This window comes from Eriocheir sinensis, chromosome 11, assembly GCF_024679095.1.
Source record: "Eriocheir sinensis breed Jianghai 21 chromosome 11, ASM2467909v1, whole genome shotgun sequence".
NCBI classification, from domain to species: domain Eukaryota; kingdom Metazoa; phylum Arthropoda; class Malacostraca; order Decapoda; family Varunidae; genus Eriocheir; species Eriocheir sinensis.
The window spans coordinates 19,663,310-19,683,967 of NC_066519.1; the positions used below are offsets into that span (position 1 = coordinate 19,663,310).

The 20,658-nt window shown below is 42.4% G+C and overlaps 1 protein-coding gene and 1 long non-coding RNA gene across 10 annotated transcripts in view; one reads left to right on the forward strand and one right to left on the reverse strand.

Moving 5' to 3' along the window:
* LOC126997043 (uncharacterized) overlaps positions 1-1,535 on the reverse strand; it is a 2,336-nt gene extending 801 nt beyond the window's left edge. For 4 of the 5 annotated variants that reach the window (XR_007751868.1, XR_007751869.1, XR_007751866.1 and 1 more), the window contains exons 1-2: positions 1,121-1,535; positions 1-1,086 (exon numbers count right to left, since the gene is read on the reverse strand). The exon at positions 1-1,086 is cut by the window's left edge. This is a non-coding gene — a long non-coding RNA (uncharacterized LOC126997043). The remainder of the gene's footprint in view (positions 1,087-1,120) is intronic. The other variant, XR_007751867.1, reaches the window with a different exon arrangement.
* Positions 1-20,658, forward strand: part of LOC126997036 (unconventional myosin-XVIIIa-like) — a 258,013-nt gene that overhangs the window by 124,005 nt on the left and 113,350 nt on the right. For 4 of the 5 annotated variants that reach the window (XM_050858078.1, XM_050858079.1, XM_050858080.1 and 1 more), the window contains 14 exons: positions 1,542-1,742; positions 4,225-4,401; positions 7,942-8,152; positions 8,569-8,711; positions 9,111-9,272; positions 9,819-9,963; positions 11,209-11,350; positions 12,426-12,485; positions 15,241-15,357; positions 15,675-15,867; positions 17,140-17,365; positions 17,944-18,106; positions 18,685-18,868; positions 20,021-20,188. In XM_050858078.1, the coding sequence (XP_050714035.1) occupies positions 1,542-1,742; positions 4,225-4,401; positions 7,942-8,152; positions 8,569-8,711; positions 9,111-9,272; positions 9,819-9,963; positions 11,209-11,350; positions 12,426-12,485; positions 15,241-15,357; positions 15,675-15,867; positions 17,140-17,365; positions 17,944-18,106; positions 18,685-18,868; positions 20,021-20,188 (2,292 nt within the window). The remainder of the gene's footprint in view (positions 1-1,541; positions 1,743-4,224; positions 4,402-7,941; positions 8,153-8,568; positions 8,712-9,110; positions 9,273-9,818; positions 9,964-11,208; positions 11,351-12,425; positions 12,486-15,240; positions 15,358-15,674; positions 15,868-17,139; positions 17,366-17,943; positions 18,107-18,684; positions 18,869-20,020; positions 20,189-20,658) is intronic. The other variant, XM_050858077.1, reaches the window with a different exon arrangement.

Sequence of the window (20,658 nt, forward strand, 5' to 3'; positions counted from 1 at the left end):
CCTTATGTCTTGTCATCAATATATCACTTTTCCATACCTTTCCTTCACCTTTTTCATCGGGCACATGTCTGTTCTTACTTTACCTTCCTTCCTTCTATCTCTTCTGTTCCTTCCTTCCTTCTGTACCTTCCTTCTATCTCTTCTGTTCCTTCCTTCCTTCTGTACCTTCCTTCTATCTCTTCTGTTCCTTCCTTCCTTCTGTACCTTCCTTCTATCTCTTCTGTTCCTTCCTTCCTTCTATACCTTCCTTCTATCTCTTCTGTTCCTTCCTTCTATACCTTCCTTCTATCTCTTCTGTTCCTTCCTTCCTTCTATTCCTTATTCCTTCTTCCCTACATATACTGCTATCGTCTATTTTTTCTTTTTTCTTCGCTTCAAAATATCTTGTCTTCGTCTACTCCACTTCCTTTCCTTTAACTCACTAACACATAATTATTTTCACCTATCTATCCTCGTACCTTCATCCACAAGGGCGCAATATTCAACGACGTAAAAATATATAAAAAAAAAAAAAAAACCCGAGCACACACCTCTTCGCCTCTTTGCAATTTACGACTTTGCTTAGCTACTCATTATCATTATTATCATCATCATCAGATTCTACTCTACTCTCCCAAGCTTTTCCGTTCGTTTCTGTCCTGTCTCATCTTCCAATTTCGATGTGTCCTAAATCTCATTAATTAGACTCTATAACGTTATTTTTTCATCTTTTCACCATTTTTCTTTACCCTTAAATCACCTATTTCTCATTTTTCTCATTAATATACCTCGATTTATTTGTTTATCTCCATTCCCTCTTCCCACTTCTGTTTACTTCCCACTTCTGTTTACTTCCCACTTCTGTTTACTTCCTACTTCTGTTTACTTCCCACTTCTGTTTACTTCCCACTTCTGTTTACTTCCCACTTCTGTTTACTTCCCACTTCTGTTTACTTCCCACTTCTGTTTACTTCCCACTTCTGTTTACTTCCCACTTCTGTTTACTTCCCACTTCTGTTTACTTCCCACTTCTGTTTACTTCCCACTTCTGTTTACTTCCCACTTCTGTTTACTTCCCACTTCTGTTTACTTCCCACTTCTGTTTACCTCCCACTTCTGTTTACTTCCCACTTCTGTTTACTTCCCACTTCTGTTTACTCACAGTCACCAGTATTATCTCCTATACACCTTTGTTTTTACTCTGAAACTAACTATTCCTTCTCTACCTCACTCATACAAACACATTTACTCATCAGTCCTCTTATTCTCCTCTATTAAACAACCTTTTCCTGTTTCCCTTTACTTTACTCAATCACCACAATATAAATAGGATCCCTTATTCACCTTTTTCTTCACTCTAAAATCACCTATTCCCTCATTTCTTTACCGCTTCATCTATCTCCTTTTCCTTCTCCCAAGAAACACCTGTCCTATTTTTCATTTTTCTTGAACTATCTATTCCTTCATATCTTCAACAATTTTTTCCTTCTCACACTTCCCTTTCACCCCAAAACCGCTACTTATCATCACCTATTCACACCATTTATTCCCTTTCCTCGCAGGCACGGTCGGAGGAGCAGGTGGCGGCGGCGCGGGCGTGGCTGGACGCTGAGCGGGTATGGCTGGTGCACCGAGGAGGGTTCTGCGCCGCGCGGCAGCTCCGGGAGACCGACGCGGGGGTGGCGCTGCCGGAGGGGCGCGTCAGGCTCAAGCTGGAACACAACGGGGACGTCATAGAGGTGGACGAGGACGATGTGGAGAAGGTGAGTGGATGGGGAGGTAGTGGAGGAGGAGGAGGAGGAGGAAGAAGAAATATTGTAAGTGAATGAAGGTGAGAGTACCGTGGATTGATAGGTTTGGATACTGTTATTTTTTTATAGTAAGATTAATACAGCGATCATAGAAGACATTTTTTTTTACAGCAAAGGAGTCAGTTCAAGGGCATAAAAAAAGGTAACAAATGCGGAAAAAAAAGCCGGCTACTCATATCATGGTATAAAATATATCATAAAATACTCATATCATTTCAGGGTATAAAATAAATAGATTCAGATACGGAGGAGTTAAGTTCGTGTGATATGTGTTTGTGAAAAGGAGTGGTGCGGAGTCATGGAGAGAAAAGGAAGAGGATGTGGAGGTGGCAAAGATGAAGTTACGATTGTGAAGAAGGTGAAGACGATTATGAAGATGAATGAGAGTGATAGAGCAACGTGGGATGAGGAAGTGGGGGCGGGAAGTAGATAAATGAGGGTGAGAGAGAAATGTGGAATGAAAGAAGGAAGGAAGGAGATGAGATGGTGAGGATGCTGGTTTTGTAAGAAGGGGATGGAAGGGAGTGAATGAAGGGATGAGGACAACATGAAGGAGATGAATGAGAGATAGCAATGTAGAATGAAAGAAGGAAGGAAGGAGATGAGATGGTGAGGATGCTGGTTTTGTAAGAAGGGGATGGAAGGGAGTGAATGAAGAGATGAGGACAACATGAAGGAGATGAATGAGAGAGAGATAGCAATGTGGAATGAAAGAAGGAAGGAAGGAGATGAGATGGTGAGGATGCTGGTTTTGTAAGAAGGGGATGGAAGGAAATGAATGAAGAGATGAGAACAACATGAAGGAGATGAATGAGGGTGAGATAGCAATGTGGAATGAAAGAAGGAAGGAAGGAGATGAGATGGTGAGGATGCTGGTTTTGTAAGAAGGCGATTGAAAGAAAAGAATGAAGAGATGAGAACAACATGAAGGAGATGAATGAGAGAGAGATAGCAATATAGAATGAAGGAAGGAAGGAAGGAGATGAGATGGTGAGGATGCTGGTTTTGTAAGAAGGGGATGGATGGAAAAGAATGAAGAGATGAGAACAGTATGAAGGATGAGCGTGAGAGAGCAACTTGGAAATAGGAAGAAGAGGAAAGAAAGGAGATGAGAGAGTGAGAGGGTGAAAAAAAAAGTAACAATGAGGAAAAAAACCCCGCTAATCACTGTCCCTATAAAAAAAATAATTAAATAAAGTTGCCAAAAGAGAGAAAATGTAACAAATGGAGTGGAGCTTATGGGGAATCTCATATATCTTGTTTCGTTTTGTCTAAGTTGAAGAAATAGTATGGTTCCCCCTCGGCCAGTCAGTCTTTCAATCCTCAGCAGCCACTTTGAATATATATAAAAACTCTGATGATATTTACTTGAGGGGTATTTTTGGGCATCTTTACCTACGTTCCCCCTATTCCCAGAACCACGCTTTTCTCCCCTCCTTTCTCTTTCCCCTCCCCTCCCCACGCATTCCCTCCCCTCCCTCCTCATTCCTCCCCCCCTCTTTTCTTTAGTTCTCTCTCTCTCTCTCTCTCTCTCTTATTCCTTCTTTTATCTTTCTCTCCGTCTCCCTTTCATGTATCTCCCTCCATTCCCCTCCCTCCTCCCATCCTCCTCTTCCTCTTCCTTCTTTCCTCCCCTATTCTCAGAAGCGGTCTTTGCTCCACTTCTCTCCCCTTCTTCTTCCTCATTCCTCTCTTACCTTCAGTTCTCTCTCCTCTCATCTCCTATCTACTTCCTCTCTCTCCTTTAGTCCCCCTTTCCTTCCTTTAATACAGTCTTCCATCTCCTCTTCCTCCTCCTCTTGTCCCCTCGCCCCCTCTGAAATTTAAGAAGAGATACCGATAGATAGATAGATAGATAGATAGATGGATAGACAGATTTACATATACTAACTCAACTTCTCCCCTCTCAACCTCACCCTTCTCATCTTTATGTAAATGGCTAGATAGATAAATAGGGACACGTTGGTAGATAAATAAGCTGACTTGTAGAGAGATAGATAGGAAAGAGAGATAGATAGATAGATAGATATATTGATTGATAGACATATTGAAGCAGATAAATAGACCGTCATAAAAAAGTTAGGTAGATAAAATAAACGAATAGATAGATAACACACAATTTCAACCTCATTTTATCAACCTCACATTATCAACCTCACCTTTCTCATAAATAGACTGACATATAAAAAGGTAGGTAGATAAGATGAATTAATAGATAGATAACACACTTTCAACTTCATTTTATCAACCTCACCTTATCAAAACCTCACCTTTCTCAACCTCACACCTTCTCTCCCCTCCAGGCCAACCCTCCTCCTTACGATAGATATAGATATACTGACATAGAGAGAGGGCGGTAAATAAGATAGATAGATACATTAACGCACACTAATTCAACCTCACCTTATCAACCTCTCCCCTCTCTCCCTTCCAGGCCAACCCTCCTCCCTACGATCGCTGTGAGGACCTGGCGCAGCTGAGGTACCTGAACGAGTCCTCGGTCCTACATACCCTTCGTCAGCGCTACGGCTCCAATCTCATCCACACCTACGCCGGGGCAGCCATGGTCATCATCAACCCCACAACCCCGCTCGCCATATACTCCGAGAAGGTGAGATGCTGGGATGGGAAGGAAGGGAGGGGGGGAGATAAGGAAGTAAGGATGCTGGGGTATGATTATGAAGGGAGGGAAGGAGGGAGATGAGAAGGTAAGGATGCTGGGATTGGGGTTTTGAAGGAAGGGAGATAAGGAAGTAAAGATTAAGGAAGGAAGGGAGCCTAGAGGATAAGGATGCTGAGGTATGGGAAGATATGTTTAAAGAGATGAAGGAAGGGAGATGAAGTAGGAAAAGATGCTGAGGTTTGGGGAGGTTATGTTTGGGGTTGAGATAGATAAGGAGGGAGATAAAGAGGTTATAAGAAAGAAAGAGGGTGATAAGAAAGTAAGGATGCTGGGTAGGATAAGGAAGGGAGGGAAAGGGAAAGATAGGGAGGGAGATTAAAAGGCAAGGATGCTGGGCCGTAGTAAGAAAGAGAGAGAGAGGGTGGGAGATAAGGAAGTAATGATGCTGGGGTAGGATAAGGGAGGGAGGGAAGGGGAAAGAGAGGGAGATTAGAAGGCAAGGATTGTGGGTTAGGCAAGGAAGGAAGGGAGAGAAATGAGGAAGGATGCTGGGATGGGGTAATGAAGAAAGGAAGGGAGGGAGAGAGAGGGAGATTACAAGGCAAGGATGCTGGGCGAGGTAAGGAGGGAAGGGAGAGAAATGAAGAAGGATGCTTGGATGGGGTAATGAAAGGGAGGGAGGGATGGAGGGAGATATAAGGTAAGGATGCTGAGGGTGGGTTATGAAGGAAAGGAGGGGAGATAAGAACGTAAAGGATGCTGGGGTTAGGGAGGTTAGGTTTGGGGTTACAGAGATGCAGGGATGGAGATGAGAAGGTAAGGATGCTGAGGTTGGGGTGAGAGGTTGTGGATGGGGTTGGAATACTTATTAGTGATGGTGGTGGTGATAGTGGTGATGGTGGTGATAGTGGTGATGGTGGTGGTGTTTATCTTGTTTTATTCTTCTTCCATTCTTCGTTTATTCTTCGTATTTGTTTTTCCTTGTTCATTTTTTTTATTATTACTATTTCCATCATCATCTAAATCAATATTCTTCTTCTTCTTCTTCTTCTTCTTCTTCTTCTTCTTCTTCTTCTTCACTCTTCCTTTCTTCAAGGGGTCACTGACTTTACCAAGACAATCTCTCTCTCTCTCTCTCTCTCTCTCTCTCTCTCTCTCTCTCTCTCTCTCTCTCTCTCTCTCTCTCTCTCTCTCTCTCTCTCTCTCTCTCTCTCTCTCTCTCTCTCTCTCTCTCGTATAAGATGCATAGATAGAATAAATGAATAGATAAGTAACTGATATAAGGGTTCTCAAGTGATAGGTTACAACGTCTTACTTACCTTACTCAACCTCATTAACGTGCTTACCTTACCTTACCTTACCTTACCTTACCTTACCTTACCTTACCTTACCTTACCTTACTACTACTACTACTACTACTACTACTACTACTACTACTACTACTACTACTTTTTCCTTATACCGTCCACGTGCAATCCTCGTGTGTGTGTGTGTGTGTGTGTGTGTGTGTGTGTGTGTGTGTGTGTGTGTATTGATTAATAATAAATAAATCTTGGCTAGCCAGTGTCTCCTCCTCCTCCTCCTCCTCCTTATCTTCCTCCTCCTAATCCTTCTCGTGTTTGTTTACTATATATTAATCTTACCCGAGTTTTGTTTTTCATTAATTTTGTTTTATCTTTATATTGTTTTCTTATATACTATTTGCGTCCCTCTCTCTCTCTCTCTCTCTCTCTCTCTCTCTCTCTCTATCTCTCTCTCTCTCTCTCTCTCTCTCTCTCCCTCTCTCTCTCTCTGTGCTTGCTCACTTTCGTTTTCTTGCAGAGATCAGAGAGAGAGAGATGGGAAATTAGCATCCTTTTTTAGTCTGGAAATTCGTCTCTCTCTCTCTCTCTCTCTCTCTCTAGCTATCAATCTATCTCTTTTTGTTATGTTTCCCTTCCTCCTGTTTCCCCCTCACTCTCCTCCTCCTCCTCCTCCTCCTCCTCCTCCTCCTCCTCCTGTTCCTCCTCCTCCTCCTCCTCCTCCTGTTCCTCCTCCTCCTCCTCCTCCTCCTCCTCCTCCTCCTCCTCCTCCAACAGACAGCCAATAAACACGAGACAGTGATAGGGTGAATGAGACCGCGTTTTACCCTTCCCTCACCTCCTCCTCCTCCTCCTCCTCTTCCTCCTCCTCCTCCTCGTTTTCTTTTTTTCCATTCCTCAGCTTCATTACTCTTTCTGCTTCTGTTCTTTTATTCTCCTTGCTGTCATTCTCTCTCTCTCTCTCTCTCTCTCTCTCTCTCTCTCTCTCTCTCTCGTTCTTTTAGGCATAATAAACAATCGAATTTAGACTCGTTCCACTGGTTTGGGAGTTGATGTTACTTCTATTAGGCTATACATTTTACATTAGGGTTCTCTCTCTCTCTCTCTCTCTCTCTCTCTCTCTCTCTCTCTCTCTCTCTCTCTCTCTCTCTCTCTCTCTTTTTTTTTACGTTTCGTCTTGCACCAGTAGGCTATTGCTGTCTTGATGGGTCCAGCTTCTCTTTACAACCTCCTTTCCTTTATTCTCCATTATTCCACTCCTGTCTAAATCCTTTCTCTGCATTGCGCATTCTTCAATTACATTATGACCATTTTTCCTTTATTTTCCATTTATCTCTTTGTATCTATCTCTATATGATCTATTCTTTCATCACTAATCAACCCTCTTTTTTCCTCCTTATTCCATAGGTCATGAGCGTTTTCGTAGATTCATACCACAGAAGAAGGGTCAAACTACCACCAGGTCATAAAACTACCCCTGGAAACACCCACAACTCCTATGACAGCTTGGACGACGAACTCTTTAATAATATGGCTCACATAGGGACTATTACACTGGGCAAATTTTCCGTGGATCTTCAGTCAAACCACGATTTCCGGTGGCGTGGTTCTCATATTTCCGTGCTTATCTGACGTGTCCACGATCTTCCAAAGCTACGGTAGATTTCACCAAAGGACGACGGTATTACTCACCATCATCATCAGCAGCAATAACAGGAAACAAATGAGAACCAACCCAGCGGAAATCGTGGTTTGACTGAAGATCCACGGAAAATTTGCTCAGTGTAAAAGCCCCTTAGCCTCCCTATGGCTACACAAAACACTGCACACGCCTTAAAGACTCGTACATATGTTTAATGGATGCAGAGTGAACAGATTTGACCTCAGACACAATGCATTTCAGTTACCTTTATCCTACCATATGATTTTCCTGTATCCTTTCACTACACCTTTTTATCTCACAATCCACTAGTTATTCAATTGTTTAAGGGATGCAAACTCGAACACACAGATTTGAACCGCCACATAAACCATTTCAGTTACTTTATCTATCCATGTGATCTTCCTGTATCCCTTCACTGCACCTTTTTCTCTCTCTCAATCCATTAGCTCAGTTGTTTAAGGGATGCAAACTCGAACACACAGATTTGAACCGCCACACAATGCATTTCAGTTACCTTTATCCTTCCATGTGATCTTTCAATTATCCCTTTTTTTCCCTCGTCAGGTCATACAAATGTTCAAGGGATGCAAGCTGGAGGACATGCCCCCACACATCTACTCAGCCGCCCAGGCCTCCTACCGCGACCTCTTGGCTACGCGGCGGGACCAGAGCGTCGTGTTCCTGGGCCGTTCGGGGGCGGGCAAGACCACCAACTTCAGACATGTCCTACACTACCTCGCGCTGGCTGCCGGGACCACTAATAAGATTCTGACAGGTAGGAGATAGAGTTAGGAATAGAGGTACTAGTGGAAGGGATAGCAGTTGGTATGGTAGAGTGGTGGTACATTGGGTAGGGTAATTTTATATCCAAATTCATACTGTGTTCTCTGTAGTTGTGTTGGATGCCTCAGATATGCACACTCACTCTTAGGCACTTTTCTTTCAACTGAGAAGTTACATGATATGGCAAAAAAAAAAAAAAAAACAAAAAAACCTGAGCAGTTATTTTTACAATTTATACCTACATTAAAAGTCCTTTAATTCAGAATGCAGGGGCCAAGGACACTCCTGATTAGCAAATTTTGTGGATTACCAGGAGGGGAACTCAAAATGCTCAAAACACACCATGCAAACACACATGAAATCTTTCCCTATGTATTTAGATATCCAATAATATTTTGTTTCTTTCAGTTGAGAAGCTGAATGCCATATCCACCCTGCTTGAAGCCTTCGGGAACAGCCGGACGGTGATGAACACCAACGCCACGCGCTTCACACAGATCTTCAGCCTCGACTTCGACCACTCGGGACAGATTGCCTCCGCCTCGGTCCAGGTGAGGGGGGGGAGAGGGAGTTGAGGCACTTTTATGTAGGAGTTAAACAGATATCAAAAATAGTGTGTGTGGTGGAGGGAGAGAGTAAGTTGCTTTTTGGCAGGCATTAAACATGTATTGAAACTTTCTGTCAGGGTTGCGGGAAAGAAAGTTTATGTAGGAAGTAAACTGGCATTGAAACTTATTGTGAGAGGAGGAGATTTATACATATTTTTGTAGAAACTAAACATTTACAGCAAAGTTTTGAATAATGGAAGAAATACTTATGTAGGAATTAAACATGTATTAATTCTCCTACCATCCACCGTTTAGGAATTGGAGTTTTTTCTTCCAACCTAACCTAACCTAACCTAACCTAACCTCACCTCACCTCACCTCACACCCTCCAACCCCCGCCAGGTGTACATGCCGGAGAAGACGCGTGTTGTGAGGCGGCCGGAAGGGGAGCCCAACTATCACATCTTCTACCAGCTGCTCTCTGGGGCCGACTCTGACCTGAGGAGATCGCTGGGCCTGGAGAACCTCAGCGAACCCAACCTGTTCATGACGCCACTGCAGAGGGTGAGTGTGTGTGCTGTGTGTGCTGTGTGTGTGTGATGAAGGGAGATTTTCTACATAGATTTACATAGATACTCAGACCACACAGACCCTATGCTCCAGAAATGATCCCTAAGACTTTGCATTTCTACTGTAGTGATTATTAAGTTGAAGGAATTGGTGGTCGAGTTTGTTTTTAGATGAATCAGTCGTGTATGCCATTGTTCCGTGGTTATGAAGGAAGATTTTTTATTACGTAGAATTAAATAGATATTCAGACCACACAAACCCCATGCTCCAGAAATAATCACCAGGGCTTTGCATTTCTACCTTTGCAAATATTGAGGTGAAGGAAGTGGTGGTCGAATTTGCTTTTAAACGATTCAGTCATGTCCACCATTCCTTCATAGTGTAGTGGTTAGTGTGCTTGGATGACTACCCTGAGGTCTCGAGTCTGATCCCTAGTCGGAGCAGAGGTTAATGGACACTCTCCTCACAGCCTGATCTTTTCCTCAACAGCTTTTACTCGTGTAGTGGTATCTGGTAATCAGGTTAATGGTCATGTTTCAGAGTGAGGACCGGCAGAAGGCTGGTATTGCGTGGGCGAGGATCAGGGCGGCGCTGGATGTCCTGAGTGTGTCCCCCGAGGAGCAGAGTGCCATCTGGAGTGTGCTGGCGGCCATATACCACCTCGGGACTGCCGGGGCCACGAGGGGTGAGTGCCACACTACTTTGTATTTTTTTTTCTTTTCTCATCATCATGTTGGATCACACACAACATTTAGGTTTTGTTTATGTTGTTATTGCTTGTTGTGAATGCTACATAGATTTATAATAATTTTCAGCCATTACTGCTCTGCATGATTAACCAGGTAGCTTTTTTTTATTTATTTATTTATTTTATTTTATTTTTTATTTATTTACGTCTACGCCTATAGCTCCGGTAGGCTTGCTCAAGGGGCCTGGATGGTAGTCGGCCCCAGCCCGTATTGGCGTAGGCAGGTGTTTATAGTGGCGCCATTTTCTTGGGGGATCATGTTTCTTATAGGTCCCTCTAAGCGAGAAAAATGAGAAAAAATCATCACTCACGCAAACCATTTCATAATATATATCAACGCATTTGTGATCAGTTAATGTATCACCTATTTTTGGGGGTTTAAATCATGGCAAAAATTTGGCCCGTCTCTGGTACACGGTAAAGCCACAAATTTGGCCCGTCACTGCTACTGGGTTAAAGGTCCCTCTAAGCAAGAAAAATGAGAAAAAAATCATCACTCACGCAAACCATTTCATAATATATATCAACGCATTTGTGATCAGTTAATATATCACCTATTTTGGGGGTTTATATCATGGTAAAAATTTGGCCCGTTGCTGCTACACGGTAAAGCCACAAATTTGGCCCGTCGCTGCTACCGGGTTAAGGCCTTTCCCAATGTCCTCTTCCTCACCCTGTCTGATCCTAGTGTACTCCATCCTGTTTAATATCATCTCTCCACTTGATTCTTTGTCTGTCCTGATCTTCACAAATTCTGGATTGACCTGTTACTTGTCATCCATTTGTATGCAACTCTTTCCAGTCTTTTTATCTATTTAACTATCTTGCTATTATAAAACTCTTGACCCAGTAGCAGCGACGGGCCAAATTTGTGGCTTTGCCGAGTACCAGCGACGGGCCAAATTTTTGCCATGATATAAACCCCCAAAAATAGATGATACATAAACTGATCACAAATGCGTTGATATATATTATGAAATGGTTTGTGTGAGTGATGATTTTTTCTCATTTTTCTTGCTTAGAGGGACCATTAAGAAACATGATCCCTGCAGCTACTGGGTTAGAGGTCTTTTTATCCAGTTATTTAGCCAGCCTCCCAACAAACAACTATTGCCAGTCCTTTCATTCATTTGTTTACTCCTGCAAATACGTAATTCTAAACAGTCTTGTGTCCTATTGCAGCAGCGGCGGGCAACAAGTTCCAGTTCAGCAAGCCCGGCAGCGCCCAGCGAGCCGCCAACCTGCTGGGGACGTCGGTGGAGGAGATGGCCCGCTCCATCTTCTACTCCACCCCCACCACCCCCTCCTCCCGGGCCTCCTTCAGGTAGGATCCTCCCCCTCTCCCCTGTCTTGCCCTTCTCCCCCATTTCTCTTTATTTTTTTTATTTTTTTTTTTGTCTTTAAGATGCTCCAATTGCTGTAAAAAAAAAATGTTTAAGCAAATGTACTCCCAGAAATTCCCTCAAGATGGATTTTTCTCCCACTATTTTCATTTATCTAATTTAAATGATTCTTGGATTTGTTTATGATGAATTTACTCCTGTTGATCTATAGTTTTAAACATACTGTTGGTCTTTGGTATACATATATTTTTTGTATGTGGATTTACCAATTCACAGTACAGTTAAACACTTTTTCCTGTGTAATATGATGTCTCTATGTCTTCTGGGGGCAATTTCCATGCTCAGTAAACATTAACTTAGCTCAGAACATTCAAAAGTTTAGTATTTTGATTCCCATATAGCCATAAATGAGTGTTTTTAACCCGGTAGCAGCGGGGATCATGTTTCTTAATGGTCCCTCTAAGTGAGAAAAATGAGAAAAAATCATCACTCACACAAACCATTTCATAACCATACCAAAGCATTTGTGATCAGTTTATGCATCATCTATTTTTGGGGGGTTAAATCACGGCACAAATTTGGCCTACACGGTAAAGCCACAAATTTGTCCCGTCACTGCTACACGGTAAAGCCACAAATTTGTCCCGTCACTGCTACACGGTAAAGCCACAAATTTGTCCCGTCACTGCTACACGGTAAAGCCACAAATTTGACCCGTCACTGCTACACGGTAAAGCCACAAATTTGTCCCGTCACTGCTACACGGTAAAGCCACAAATTTGTCCCGTCACTGCTACACGGTAAAGCCACAAATTTGTCCCGTCACTGCTACACGGTAAAGCCACAAATTTGTCCCGTCACTGCTACTGGGTTAACTGGGAGTATATATAAATATGTGGATTTTTCATATACATGGCTAATATTTTTGTGATGTCTGCTGTGTGTATATCAAAGGCCAGCAGTACATGTTTGGTTTCCTTGTAAAGTTAACACATTATCACATATCGCCATGATCATATTTTGTCCAGCCCGTCACTCTCTTCTCTCTTTCAGCAGCCTCCTCGATACTTGCGATGAGATTATTGACATGATTCAGCAGGCAGGGGATGGCGTTAGGTACAGTGGTGGTTCCTTAGCACCTGGCACTCCCTTACCACTCCTCTACCACTCCCTTAGCACCTGGTTCCCCCTCCCACTCCTCCTCCTCAACTCCTTCCATACCATTCCTCATTATGTTGGTTATTTTCTCTTTCTTCTTCTCTCGTTTCATACTTCTCCTTACTGAATTGGGTCTTGCATTTCCTTAACCTCTTCTCCCTCATATTGATTCTTTTTACATCCTCTAGACTCCTTTTCTTATTTCTTCTTACTGAATTGGGTCCTGCATTTCCTTGACCTCTTCTCCCTCATATTGATTCTTTTTCCATCCTCTAGACTCCTTTTCTTATTTCTCCTTACTGAATTGGGTCTTGCATTTCCTTGACCTCTTCTCCCTCATATTGATTCTTTTTACATCCTCTAGACTCCTTTTCTTATTTCTCCTTACTGAATTGGGTCTTGCATTTCCTTAACCTCTTCTCCCTCATATTGATTCTTTTTACATCCTCTAGACTCCTTTTCTTATTTCTCCTTTCCTCTATTCTTTTCTTTCATAACTTTCCTTGCTGTATTGCATCTGGCATTCTCATATTCCCTTCTTCCACATCAGCTCCACATCCTCCGTTCCATTTCTCAAGACCCTTTCATCTTCCTGTTACTTGTTTCCCTTTTTCTCATAACATGGATTGTGTTTTCTCTTGTCTATTTCTTCCTCTCTACCCCAATTCCTCTATACCTTTCCTAAAGACTTCTCCATTAGCTGTAACTTCTCTCCTCTGTCTCATTCTTTTTCTTGTGCTAACTCTCCTTGTAGAAATTGTTTTGCCTTGGATTTGACATTTCCTTATCTTTTCCTTTTTTTTTATATATTCTTAGCACCCAGCACCCTTTCCTTCCATCACCTCCTCTTCCTTATCCTTCCCTCTCTCCCTCTCCGTCTCCCTATTCCTCCGTCCATCAAAAAACACCTCGCACAGCACACTTTATGGCCTCAGAGACTCTCCCAAGAGCTCTCTAATACTGCTTTTTGATGTTAACACTCTTACCTCTCACCTCGCTGCCAAGGCTTTGAAGACACCGGAGTATAATTTATGGAACTCATGGTTAAATAGTTTGTCGTTCCTTTTGTTACATAAAGTTCTAGTAAATGTTTTTCTTGCATCATTTTTCTTTTTTTGTCAGTTTTTGAAAGGTAGTAGATTTTCAGTGATGCTTATGATTGATTTTCTTTTGTATTTTTATTGTGGAAATCCGTAAAACATCACAGTATATATCTCTGGTTTTTTGTAGTTGTTACGATGTGTGATAAGCCTTGGTCTGTTGTCTTTTACTCCGTTTTCAAAATTTTCACCAGCTGCTTAAATTTTGTTCTAGATGTTGTATTTGATGTATTATTGTTCTCTATGGTTACTAAGTTGTCGGCCAGCGTACCTTTAACCCTCTGAAGACTCCACCTCCACAGCCTTTATTGTGTCAGTCACCACTAATTATCTTAAAGAAATGAGACTATAATATGTGTTACCTCTTTGCAAAACTCGATATTGCCGTCAGTCTGTGAACTTTCCTAACATTCACCCTCCACAGCCCTGAATGTTTCTTTGTTGCTACTAATCAGCATAATAAATGAGACTTTAATCTGTGTTTCACCTCTGCAAAACTCTTGTCAATCAGTGGATCTTTCTGACATTCACCCTCCAGTCTTGAAAGATTCTCACTCACCACTAACCAGCATAAGAGATGAGGCTTTCATTCATCTGTTTTCACCTCTTTTCAAAACTCACATCCCAGTCTGAAAGCACATGAATATTCCACCACCTTTAGACTTTCACTTCTCACTCTCCACTGGCAGTTTGTAGGAATGGTAGTGAGTAACTTGTAATGGACTCGTCACGTTACTAATTTAGTGCTATTGATCGTAATATGTATTGACCTCGACAGATTACCCAGCCAAGAGTTGTAGATCATTGCTGTAACACTTCTGGTATCTGTAACTCTCTTTACCTTCCATAGAGGACTGAGATATTGAGGATAAAGTACTAATAGAGCTTAAATGTGTAGCAGGAGTCAAGGTAGTGTAGAAAATGCCAATAAACATGTAGGGCACCAGAGGAATGTATGTTTGGTTATTAATCAGTCTCTGTATTTTTTCTCCATTGTAAACTACGGTAGATAGACAGAAACTAAGGTATTACTGCATTTGATTCCTAGCTAATGCATAAAAGAGTACTTTAAATATAAGACTTGGTGTATTACCTAATATGGCTTTACCTAAATATATATGTCAGTTATGTGCTGAGAAATACAAGACATCAAAACATTTCATCTTTATACAAACACTTTCATTTGATCTTCTCTTGAACACGCCATTTCTTTTTGTTAAACTATGTTTGGTTAGTTTAAACTTTTGCCATGAACATATTAAATATTTGAAATTAATACATTTTTTGTCGGGTTTGGTAAAGTTAAACTGTTCTCACACATTGAAATTTTGAACTTTGCATAAACACACCGTCCCAGAGGACACATAACACTTACACCAGCCAGTCAGTCAGTCAGTCAGTCTCTTGTCAGAAACACACACTTTCATTTCAAGTTAACATAATCACATTTTTATTATGACTCAGAGAAGAAAGCACACCAACCAGCCAACCAGTCAATTAATCAGTTAGCCACCCAGTCAGGCAGTCACCCAGCCAGTCAGTCATCCTCCTGCACACTTACATACAAACACACACACTGGACTCCTGCTGTATACCCTCCGTGTCCCCCACAGAACCACCTCCCCCACTGAGCGTCCGACGGAGCGCCCCGAGGGTCTGGAGGCACTGGAGGGTATGGCCACGGGACTCTACAGCGAGGCCTTCAATGCCATAGTGGCCCTTATTAATAGGTAAGTGGACCAAAGAATTATTGTAGTTCTTCTGTAATTTGTTTGCAGGAAAAATGTCAGACCAAAAACTGAAGACAATTTAAAATAGTTTCCCATGTCAAGTTACATTTCAAAGAGAACGGATAAAAGGTACAAGAAGGAATATGTTAAAAAGAATGATTAGATTTAGTTTTTGAGGGGCCTTGATACCTCTGAAGGATTTTTGTTAAGTTTCAGGACATCAAGAAAAACATAAAAAACACATGTAAATCCAAAACAGCCAACATATATGGTTAACACCCTCCCTCCCTCCTTCCTTCCCTTCCTCTCCGTCACAGGTGCATCTCCACATCCGCCCACACCTCCAACTCCATCCTGGTGGTGGACGCGCCAGGCTTCCAGAACCCGGCGTCGTGTGGCAGGACCTCCGGCGCCACCTTCCAGGACCTCTGCCACAACTACACACAAGAACGCTTCCAGATGCTCTTCCATGACACCACCTTCACCGCCCAGACCGACCGCTACGCCCAGGTGAGGAGGAGGGGGTGGTGGGAGTTTGTTTAAGGTTGTTGATGCTAACTTTTTAATGTTTTTTTTATCTTTTTTATTAAGGTAAACAGACCAGGTACTCCTAATCCTCTCGTGGAAGATTTTAAGTTGTAAGAAGGAGAGAATTCAGTACTAGGGTGAAGGCTGTGTGTTTCCCATCTTTTATAGACGTCACAACAAAAAATAAAGTAGTGTTATGGTGTTAATGTTTTCAAATACATTAAAGTTAGTCTTATAGTTTATTAAGGAGTGTTTTTAAAGAATGGTGTTAGATCTTTTCATAAGGTTGTGGGTGACAGGTTTATGGAATTCATGCTTCTAAAATGCTCCAGAGACATTTAAAGCATTTTGATCTATCTCTTGAAACCATTGTCTTGTATGTATGGATATGAAAAGCTTATTACTAACACAACGCTTCAAGGTGTCTCATTGTATGCCTCTGTCAGCTGGTAGGGACAGAGTTATCACACAGCCTCCTGGAGCACATATCACAGTGCTCCCTCCATAGCCTGCCCCAGCCCCCCACAGCACCACAGCAGCCCCCTCACACCACACACACCACACCAACAACTAACCAAGCAAACCAAGTAATTCTTTTCATACCTAACACCAGAAATTGAATGGGAACAGAACTGGATTTTGTTGTATCACCCTTATGGAAATGCTTTTTAGTGTTTTTTTTTTTATTTGTGTCTTTTTGTGTGTGTGCCCCATACTTTGGTACCTCCGTCGGAAATTGACCTCTCTTGGCCACTCTTTGCTTTTCGCTTTGTGGGAGCAACGATTAGCGGGGTTTTATTTCTGCACTTTCTTTTTGTTGCCCTTGAGTTGCTTCCTGTGCTGTGAAAAAAAAGGAAAAACAAAACAAAACCTGCCTCTTCTGCTGATAAAAAAGAAGTACTGAAGTTGAATATGAAGCCAAAGGAAGCAAGTTGTTGTTATCTGGTATGTTAGATGAACAGGAACACTTAACACCTGACCAATGATTTCCCAACCAATTACATAACTTTTTGCCTCTCTCCACTTCTTACGCCCCTTGATTTTTACCCTTTCACTTAATTATGTTTAGTTTGGGTAATAAAAAGTATATTCCTCAACCCATGATACAACTTTTCACTCCTCTCAACTTTACTCCCCTTAATTTATACTCCTTTTCACACACTTATGTTTAGTTTGGAGAATGAAAAAGTTGAATCCCCAACCCATGGCACAGTTATTTGCTTGCTCTAATTCACCCCCCTTAACCCCCCACAGGAGAACATCGAGTACGGAGACGTTGCGGACGAGATTGGCACTCCGGCACCCCTCATTGCCCTCATCGATAAGGCCTCGTCAAACTGTGTGGTGCGGACGTCTCAGATTGACCTCCGGGAGTCAGACCGGCGAGGGCTGCTGTGGCTGCTGGATGAGGAGGCGATCTTCCCCGGCGCCACCGACCAGTCCTTCCTTGAGAGACTCTACGCCCACTATGGGGACAGAGGTGAGGGGGTGATGGTTTTGTTATGTATAAATGTTTGTGATGTTAATATTAACCCATCCACTGTGATTGCCACGGATTTGGCCTTCACTGGTAGCTTGGTAACATATAATCTCAGGTCCTTCTCTGCCTCTGTGGTGGATAGTGGAGTGTTTCCCATGTGGTATTGGTGTGCTGGATATCCCTTCCCAAGGTGCAGGACTTTACATTTTTCTTCATTGAATTGTAGCAGCCACTTTTTGTTCCATTCCTGTAGCTTGGTGATGTCTTCTTGTAGGAAATCCACACTCAAGGGGCTAATTTCTAGAGTGGTTGCTGGCTTTTGAGAGTGAAATGAATGGGCTGAGGAATTCACTAGTGTTATAAAAAATACTGAAATAGTGTAGACGAAAGCTATTAACTGCTTAAGTGGTTTGTCTGGAGTCTAGCTTTGTGAGACTTAAAATGACTCATAAGCTCACCGATAGCTAAAAGACACCATGTCTGAACACCCCAATGAATGAATGAATGAATGAGTCAATCAATCAATCAAATCAGTCACAGTGAGCTATAAGACACCCTTCCTCATCCCTCCCCCACAGAGTACTCCCAGCTGCTGAAGAAGGGAGCGTCGCCCGAGCAGTTCACGCTCCAGCACTTCCAAGGGACCAACCCCGTCACCTACTCCATCCAGAACTGGCTCCGGGCGTCCAGGGAGAACCCCGTCATGAGGCAGGCGGCGGCACTGCTTCAGGAGTCCAACAAGTAGGTGTCCAGACCATGGATTTATTTATCTTTTTAGTCAGGGAGACACCTCAAGAAAGAGACAGAAGTAAACGTAAAAAGAAAAAGAAATAAGAGAAACCAGAAGAGAAACAATTAAAGATAGGTATTAAAAAGCCCATTAATGAGGATGTCCATAGATTCTAAAGAGGATATGGAAATAAAAGTTTGTTGTATATGTTTTAAGTGACCCTGAAGGAAAGTGATTTTTTTTTTAATAAATTATACCTTCTAGAACCATAACATAATTTTTTTAAGGAATCTTGTATGTAAGTAAAAATAACTAACAATGGAAAATGAACATAGCACTCTTAAGTAATGTCATTCATGGATGTAATCTCAGAAAAAAAGTAAGAAAAAGGATTTAGAACTGAGCCTATTCTCTCATAACATTGCACACCAACCTATATATCACTAACAAACTAACTAACTAACGGGCTTTTTTTATATTGTTGTTTCCTTTTTTTTGTGCCCTTGTGCTGTCTCCTTTGCTGTAAAAAAAAACACAACATGAACTTACAACAACAGCAATAACACCAACGTCTCCTCCTCCTTCCCAGAGAGACGCTCAGCCGGCTATTCGTGTTCAGCCGTGGGCCTGTCAGCAACACCATCAGTGGGTCCGTTGTGGGCATCGAGGGATCCCAGTCGCTGCGCCGCGCCTCCTCCATCCGCCGGGCCTTCACCACGGGCACGGCGGGCATCAAGCGCAAGAGTGTGTGTCTGCAGGTCAAGTTTACAGTGGTGAGTGTTGGGAGAATGTTTTGAGGGGCTTAATTTACAGTGGTGAGTGTTTGAATAGTTTTTAGGAGGTCATTTTACAGTGGTGAGTGCTTGGACAGTTTTCTAGGGTAAGGTTACAGTGACTGTTTGGAGAGTTCTTGGGTGGGTTCAGTTTACAGTGATGAGTGTTTGAATAGTTTTTAGGGGGTCATTTTACAGTGGTGAGTGCTTGGACAGTTTTCTAGGTTAAGGTTACAGTGACAGTGTTTGGAGAGTTCTTGGGTGGGTTTAGTTTACAGTGGTGAGTGCTTATAAAGTCTCGTGGGGCTCAGTTTACAGTGGTGAGTGTTGGACAGACATTGCAGACTCAGTTTACAGTGGTTTAGACAGTTTTCAGGGATCAGTTTACATTGGTGAGTGTTGGACAGACATTGCAGACTCAGTTTACAGTGGTTTAGACAGTTTTCAGGGATCAGTTTACATTGGTGAGTGTTGGACAGACATTGCAGACTCAGTTTACAGTGGTTTAGACAGTTTTCAGGGATCAGTTTACATTGGTGAGTGTTGGACAGACATTGCAGACTCAGTTTACAGGGGTTTAGACAGTTTTCAGGGATCAGTTTACATTGGTGAGTGTTGGACAGACATTGCAGACTCAGTTTACAGTGGTTTAGACAGTTTTCAGGGATCAGTTTACATTGGTGAGTGTTGGACAGACATTGCAGACTCAGTTTACAGGGGTTTAGACAGTTTTCAGGGATCAGTTTACATTGGTGAGTGTTGGACAGACATTGCAGACTCAGTTTACAGGGGTTTAGACAGTTTTCAGGGACCAGTTTACATTGGTGAGTGTTGGACAGACATTGCAGACTCAGTTTACAGGGGTTTAGACAGTTTTCAGGGATCAGTTTACATTGGTGAGTGTTGGACAGACATTGCAGACTCAGTTTACAGGGGTTTAGACAGTTTTCAGGGATCAGTTTACAGTAGTAAGTGTCTAAACAATCCAGGTACGGCTCAGTTTATGTGCTAGACTATTTTTCCACCTTTTTGCTACGTACTGGAAAGAGAGTTTTTAATACGGGCAAAAAGTTTCACCCACCAAGACCTCATGTTCCTTTTTATCTTATTCTTAGGTTCTTTTTTTCATATCTTAATTTTCTTGTGTTCCAGGACGGCATCATTGAGAACCTGCGGCGGAGCAAGCTGCGGTTCATCCACTGCCTGTTGCCGCAGCACAACGCCGGGCTGTGCGACCTCAAAGGCTCCATCATCATGCCCAACAAGACCACCAACTCCTGCGAGGACATCCTGCTCAATGTGCCACTTGTGCGCTCTCAGGTGGGTGTTCAGTGCAGGGAAGAAGGAAGCTTAAGGGAGAGGAAGGGAGAGAGCGAGGAAGGGAGAGGGAAAGTAAGGTATGAGGGGGTGGAAGGGTAGAAAAGATCGCTAAACACTACTCTGACCTAAAGGAAGTGTTGGGTGTAGGTTGTGGCGAAGGAGGGATCTATCTTTTTCCATCTAGTATTTCTGTGTTCCAGTGATTGTAAGGTGAATGCCAAATGAATGTTAGGGTTCATAAGCATCTATATCTTTGTATCTATCTATCTACTCATCTATCTGTCTATCAATACCTATCTATATATATCTATCTCGCTATCTGTGGTTTCTGTGTTTCAGTGTTTGTAAGTGGAATGCCAAAAGAATGTTATGGTCAGTAAACCCATCCATCTATCTATATCATCAAACATCTAATTATCTGTGTATCTATGGTTTCTGTGTTTAAATGTTTGCAATTCCAATACCAAATG